Source organism: Helianthus annuus, chromosome 11 (assembly GCF_002127325.2).
Source record: "Helianthus annuus cultivar XRQ/B chromosome 11, HanXRQr2.0-SUNRISE, whole genome shotgun sequence".
NCBI classification, from domain to species: Eukaryota; Viridiplantae; Streptophyta; class Magnoliopsida; order Asterales; family Asteraceae; genus Helianthus; species Helianthus annuus.
This window is the reverse complement of record NC_035443.2, coordinates 169,796,806-169,803,721: the sequence shown is the minus strand read 5'-3', so window position 1 is coordinate 169,803,721 and position 6,916 is coordinate 169,796,806. Positions and strand designations below refer to the sequence as shown.

Genomic DNA, 6,916 nt, shown 5'->3' with positions numbered 1-6,916 from the left:
TGCGATGGTAGTCATGCATATTCAAAACGCAACTGATGTCGGTTCAATACCAATACACACCGTTCCTTTTACCAATTTTCCTATCCTTTTTCTTTTATTAATCCCACTTTCCTTCACCCAACATATATCATTTATTAATTAAACGAGCAAATGAAAAGTGCCGCTCAAATGTATATTATGATTTATGAACCATTCCAACTTTCAATTTCTTATATCCAAATCCATTTTAGTCACCCGCTCCAACATTTATTCCACGCACAGTCGCACACCGTATTCATTCTCATCAACGCAATTCATGGTTTTCTGTAACCGTTTTTCAGATTCGTAAGCATTCTTTATCGTTCCTTCTAATAAATTGAGTTTTGGTTACACAAATATTTAATTAGTAAATGTGTGCACATGTTGACTTTTAGGGTAATAGTAGTGGGAATTTTTTAGTGATACACTATATAACAACCGAAAGAGATATAGTCAAGAGAGATTTATACATGTTTTACATTGATCAAAAACCATAAAAATAAATATTGGTATCGATGTATGGTCGGTATCGGTTCAATTACCGATACTTGGTATAGCTTAGGGTAGCAAAAAAATATTGTATTGCGAACACAACGTTGTTTTCAACAAATTTATACCACCGTGTCTAGAAATCCATAAAAACGATATAAGGTTTCAGTAGTATATGTTCGGTTCTTCATAGTAAAGAACAAAAACAACAACTATATTTAACCCATTTGAATAAAACTTTTATCAAATCGTATATAAAAATAAATACGTCGCAACGTTATATTCAAAATTTTATAAGATGTTTTAAAATAAAGAATAAAGTACAATTTGCATCTGTGTGGTTTACATGAAATCACATGTTGGGTCCTTAAAACCAAAATCTTACCTCCCGGGTCCCCATGATTGCATTTTCATACACCGTTTGTTTACCGTTAGTTTTGAGGGGTATTAAAGTCATTTTATGTTAATTAATGGGGGTATTATAGTCTTTTTGTTTCATTTTCACCCAATTTATATATAAAAAAAATCATTATCATGAAATATCTAGATGAGTGTGGGTGTTTCGCTGGTCAAAATTAAGTTTGCTGGTTTTGTAGTGTTATGAAGTTGAAGTTTGTAGATGGTGACCAAACCCCACGACCACCGCCACCACTACCCACCTGACCTCCAAACTGCAGGAAAATGCAACCATAAGGACTCCTAAAGTACTTTAAAGACAAACTATAATTTCAGATCACATAGATGCAATTACGCTAATTCTACTTTTGTCTAATAGACACAATCACGCTAATTCTACTTAGTCTAAAATAAATATGTAACATGTCAATTTTTTTTGTTTTGTTTTAGTATAAGGTAAAAAAATTAAAACATTCTCACACCTCAAACCAGATACAAATCCTTCCCAGATTCTAATAATCAAGGGTTCGAGCCCCGCTCATGACGGATTGAGTGTGATTTAAGCTAACCGTAAAAAACACAAACCAAATGCCGTTAGGTTTTCACCCTTTCGTTTTCACGACAATCAACTAACCAAACGTCGTTAGACCCATTAACTTGTTGGGTTGTTTAAGCAAGGTCATATCGAAAGTTTTGGCGGAGCGAATGAAAAAGGTGATAAATTCGGTCATTTCCGATTGCCAATCAGCTTTTCTTAAATATCGTAATATCATCGACAGACCACTTATTAATAATGAGATCATTGCTTGGGTCAAACAGAGAAAACCGAAAGTACTAATGTCTAAAATAGATTTTGAGAAGGCGTATGACCACCTTAATTGGGGTTCTTGGACTCGATCCTCGAGCAAATGGATTTCCCCCGGAAATGGAGAAGTTGGATTTCGGCGATTGTTTCCTCGGCTAGATCTTCGGTTCTAGTTAATGGTTCCCCGTCGTTCGAATTCAATTTCCAACGTGGTATTCGTCGTTCGAATTCAATTTCCAACGTGGTATTCGACAAGGGGATCCCGTTGCTCCTTTTCTTTTTCTCATTGGCATGGAGGCGTTTTCTTGCATGTTTAAGAAGGCGGTAGAGGAAGGCATCTTTGTTGCTGTTAATTTGCCTAACAATGGCCCCCTTCTTTCGCACCTTTTATTTGCGGACGATGCTCTCCTGGTTGGTGAGTGGAGTAAATCGATGCTCTTTGGAGTTGGGGTATGAAAAGGATTCTAAGGAGTTAGCCGAGATGATAGGTTGTTGTGTTGGTTCCCTTCCATGTGATTATTTGGGTTTGATTATCGGAGCAAATATGAATAGAATCGCGCAATGGTAGCCGGTGATCGATAAATTCGATAAGCGTCTTTCGTCTTGGAAAGCGCAAGTTCTATCGGAAGGAGGTAGACTTATTATGCTTAAATTGGTGATGGAAGCTCTTCCTACATATTTTTCTCCCTTTTAAAGCGCCAATAAAAATTATTGATGTTCTCGAAGCCAAACGTCGCAAATTTTTCTGGGGTGGTACCGACGAAAAGAATAAAGTTAATTGGGCGAGCTGGAATGATATTACAAGACCCAAAGATGGCGGGGGGGATGGGTTTAACTCCGTTGAGGGATGCAAATATTGCTCTTTTGACGAAGTGGTGGTGGCGTTATAAGATGGAACCTGAAGCTCTATGGAGAAAGGATATAGATGCTCTGCATTTTTCTCCTAGGAGTTGTACGACCTTACCTGTCAAAGCCAATAGCTCTGGTATGTGGAAAGTTACAACGAATCTGCAGAAACAATTGTCGGGTAGTAACTTAAGCATCTCGCACAACTTTGTGGGAGTTGTTAGGCAAGGTGTTGAAGACGCCGATCATCTCTTTACGGCTTGTGCGGTGGCTTTAGCGATTTGGAATTTTATTAGTAATTGGTGTAATATATCGGAAATCTTCGCCTTCTCGTTTAAAGATCCGGTGTCAAGTCATAATGTTCCAAACTGCGATTCGAGTAAAAAGAAATGTATTCATTCAAGTGGTCATTTTTACGGCGGTGTGGTGCATTTGGAAGGCGAGGAACAACCTCATTTTTTCAGATAAGGAGGTCAGTATCCAAAAGATTAAAGAAGACGTTTTAGCCTTGGGGTTTCTGTGGATCAAAAATAGATCGAGATATAAATCGGATTGAGTGGAAAGAGTGGGTGAAGTTTAAATTGTAATGTTTTGGTGTTGTCCGCTAGCGTTTTGCTTTGCGTTGTTGTTTGTTTTGAACTTTGCCGTTCAAAAAAAAAAAAAAAAAAAAACTAACCAAACGTCGCCGTCTCTTCTTCTTACGCCGATCACCGCAATTCTCTCGGTGTGTACTTTTTTTTTTAAATTCGGCCGATACAATTCTCAAATGATACATTAGTATTTAGTTATTAGCCCTAGATTAGTCTCTATGTAACATATACTTGTAATCAAAATTATCACTCACTAAAGAATAACCCAAGTTGTCACCCGTGGACGTATGTCAGCTTAGACCGAACCACGTTATATCTTGTGTCATTAATTGCTATGGTTGTGTATCCTAACATAAATATGCATGGAATTCATTCTAAAACAGCCTAAACTTGCCCTAAACATGCCTAACTAGTCTAAAACCTCTAAAAATGGTATTTTATACTATGCGTCTAAGCTTAAAAAAGCGCTCGCATTTTAAGCACCGAGTGCCTTGGCTCCGGGCTAGGCCTGTGCTCATTGGGCTCTTGACATAGTCACTCTACAAGGAAACTCAGTAAACTTCAATCATGGAAACAAAGGTTTTTCTTTTTCTTTTTTTCCTAATCATGGTGTAGGAACGTATAACACTAAAAAAACATCAAGGGGGCGTCCGTCCACCCACGGCTAACTCTAGGCCCGCCCCTGAACAAAACCTTTTACTGTCTATTTGCAACTTAGGAGATTGTAAACCCATTTTTAGGAGCAGTAAATTGGTGAATAGGCGATAATTTTGTTATGAACCTAAGCCTATACAGGGCCCAATTGCCCAGCCCAGTTCAAGTGGCCCAGCAAAGTGAATGGAAATGCAGAATATAAACAAGACGAACGAAGAACAATGGGAATGAAGATTGTTTAAGCAAATTGGTTATTCTTCTCTCATCTCAAATTCTATTCTGATTCCCATCTCCTTCTGAATTGTTCTTATTTCTCTATTGTCTTCTATATCCATTGTAATCCGTCATAATCAAGCCGTTTAGTGCCTAAATTGATTAGTAATTGGTTGTGATTAGATCTGTTCACAACAAATTTGTGGACCCATTTATAGGGGTCCATTGTTTCTACTCCTCCAAAGCCCTCAAATTCTTATGAAATGCTCAGTTCCTGGTGGTCAACGATCATGACATTGTCTCCCCTTTTTATCAACGTACCGAGATGACTTCTGAAGAACATGCTTTTTGACGACCCCAACATCAACCAAAACAACTCTAACTACCGTATTACCTAACAATATCCAAACTTAACCTACTAACTTGACACATATTTTCGAAAAAGTAATACCACTTCCAGGATTACTGGAATCCTGATTTTATTAACCAATAACTAAAGCATTATAAGTAAGCTAAAAGACACCACATATTCACCTAAAGCTACATAATTACCATATGAATTTAAGAATTTTATAACAGATATCCGTTCTGAATCAAGGTATTTATCAAGACTTTAGAAACAATACATCCATAGATAGGTTCAATTGGAATGGTACATCATATAAGTTTGACATAAGAGAGAATAGAAAATAGCTGATGACTCGTGGTTTATTATAAACTTTCTTGAAATGGGCTCGTTTATAATCGAGATGAGCCAAGTTCAAGCCACGGTAAGCTTGCTTGTTAGTTTAACTTGTTTAAGTTAAGCCCAGATTTTATTCTAAGTAATAACCCGATTGCTTTTATAAATAAGCCATGTTATATAAGACAACAATAATATTATTAAATTTTATATAAATGAGCCTCCACTCCACTCACTAGCTCCAATATACGACTTTAGAATTACTTAGGAAACATTAATAATATAACTAAGATAATTATTATTATACTTTTATTATTAGTAGCAGTACTAATATTTTTTTTGTCTAATTGATATTAGTATTAATATTATTTTGATTAATATTATTGTTTTTGTTTTCATTTATTATTTGACCCCTACATAACCAAGTAAAAAAAACCAGCTTTAGTAAAACAGATATAATGTCAATTTTTTTAGTTTTCTTTACAAAGAAGAAAAAACACTAAATTACAATGTAACTGATGTGTAATGACATAATTACCCTTGCAACCAAATCAACCCCGAACACACAACCAACTTCAAAGCACAATAACAGAACAAAGACGAAGACAATTTGGATATGAAAGTGATCACATAATTTCCAGGCTAGTTCCTTCGGAGAGCCGCGGCCGACAAAATCACCAAAACCGCCAAAATGAGCACTCCAAGGAAGGAACCCACCACCGCACCGCTAACACGTGGGCAAAATTCATCGAACTGCTGGCAAAGCGCGGGCCAATTGGTGTTGGGGTTTCCATTGTGTGCCAAGTAGACTATAGCGGCTGCCGCAGAGGCGGCTGACATAGTCAAAGCCAACGCTAGCTGAAAAACCAAAATAATATTGTTATAAGAACGTCGCAAACTAGGCAGCAGGTTGGCCTAGTTCGATAACGGGTTGAAAAGTTGTTTCCAACCCTTTAATAAATAGCCAAATAAGATCAATTTATCGTTTAGATAATAATCCATATGATAAAGCCATTTAAAAGTGGAATATATTTTACATGAGTTTTAAATAATTTTATTCATTCCTTTTTTATTTATTATTTTAAAGTTTTACTCAAATCAACTCATTTCTTCCTAATAAAATATTAATCCTTCAGGGAAAACAATACCGTGTCGAAAATAAGGAGCAACATCCTAGCACCTATGATATGTGGACGAACAATGCAAACTATGGAGAAAGGCAAAGATAGTACAAGATACGTGCATGTTATCGCGTTTCCTGCTAAGAAAAACCTGCATAAAATTTCACAAGATCCTTTATTTTTTTAACTCATAGTACTCCGTTAAGACTATGCTAATCAAGAGTGTTAGAGCTTAACACGACCATTTACAAAAATAAATGAACAAAAACAACTTACGTGAATGTAGGGAAATCATCATAGCTAGCTTGAAACTGAAAAAACCGAGTAAAAAAGGGGAGATCTTGGCTAGTGGTACCCATGACTGCTGCCGCACCAAGAGTAGCAGCAATCGCGCATATCCTTAGAATTAGATCAATAATGGCAACACCTCTTTTCCACCCCGCTGGCAACGCTTGGCCAAGTCTCGTGGGGGCCGCCACCACAACCGTTGGGGCACCCTTTCCTGACTTAGAGGACTTCACCTCCCTTACGGGGATCGCGATGTCACCGCTTTCTTTTCCTGAACGACTCGACTTCACCTCCCTTACGGGGATCGCTATGTCACCGCTTTCTTTTCCGGAACGACTTAAATCCATTGAGGTAGTTTAACTAAGGATATTTGTATAGTGAGCAGTGTGTTCGTTCTTGAATATATATGCAAAATGCTTGGAATTGGATGAAAATAAGTTGTGGATGATGTTGTGGTATATATATGCATACAGGATACATACATATATAATATATTTGGTGGGTTCGTTTTGGTTGACATAAGAGTAAGTGAAGTGCTTGTATATGAAGATTAAAGAATTATAAGAGGGGAGTTGTTTTCATTTCTAACTTGTTCCACTTCAACGAGAACAAAACCCAAAAGGTGATTACTATAGAAAGTGATAATTTTAAATTCATAGATGTATACATGGGCCCATTTTACCTTTTGTTATATGTATATAGACTATAGAGTATGAAAATATAAGGGCTTAAACGAACCGGTTATCATTCAGTGTTTTTTTTATAACATATAATATTATTGAACGATATACGAATATGATAATCATAAGAATAG

At 36.7% G+C, this 6,916-nt stretch overlaps 1 protein-coding gene across 1 annotated transcript; it reads right to left on the bottom strand.

The window, feature by feature from the left end:
• Positions 1 to 5,133: 5,133 nt before the first annotated feature.
• LOC110900356 (casparian strip membrane protein 1-like) lies at positions 5,134 to 6,548 on the bottom strand. The gene is made up of 3 exons (XM_022147235.2): positions 6,091 to 6,548; positions 5,842 to 5,965; positions 5,134 to 5,551 (listed from the first exon to the last, which is right to left on the bottom strand). Exons 1-3 carry the CDS (start codon positions 6,447 to 6,449, stop codon positions 5,336 to 5,338), a joined length of 699 nt encoding a protein of 232 aa, XP_022002927.1. The 5' UTR covers positions 6,450 to 6,548; the 3' UTR covers positions 5,134 to 5,335.
• Positions 6,549 to 6,916: the final 368 nt, after the last annotated feature.

Bases quoted from the DNA above. Each gene is read 5' to 3' on its own strand.
- LOC110900356 (XM_022147235.2), bottom strand. From the start codon at position 6,449: ATGGATTTAAGTCGTTCCGGAAAAGAAAGCGGTGACATAGCGATCCCC. The intron at 5,966-6,090 runs GTAAGTTGTTTT...AATTTTATGCAG, and splicing joins GATGATTTCCCTACATTCAC to GTTTTTCTTAGCAGGAAACG. The intron at 5,552-5,841 runs GTATTGTTTTCC...TTGGTTTTTCAG, and splicing joins TGCTCCTTATTTTCGACACG to CTAGCGTTGGCTTTGACTAT.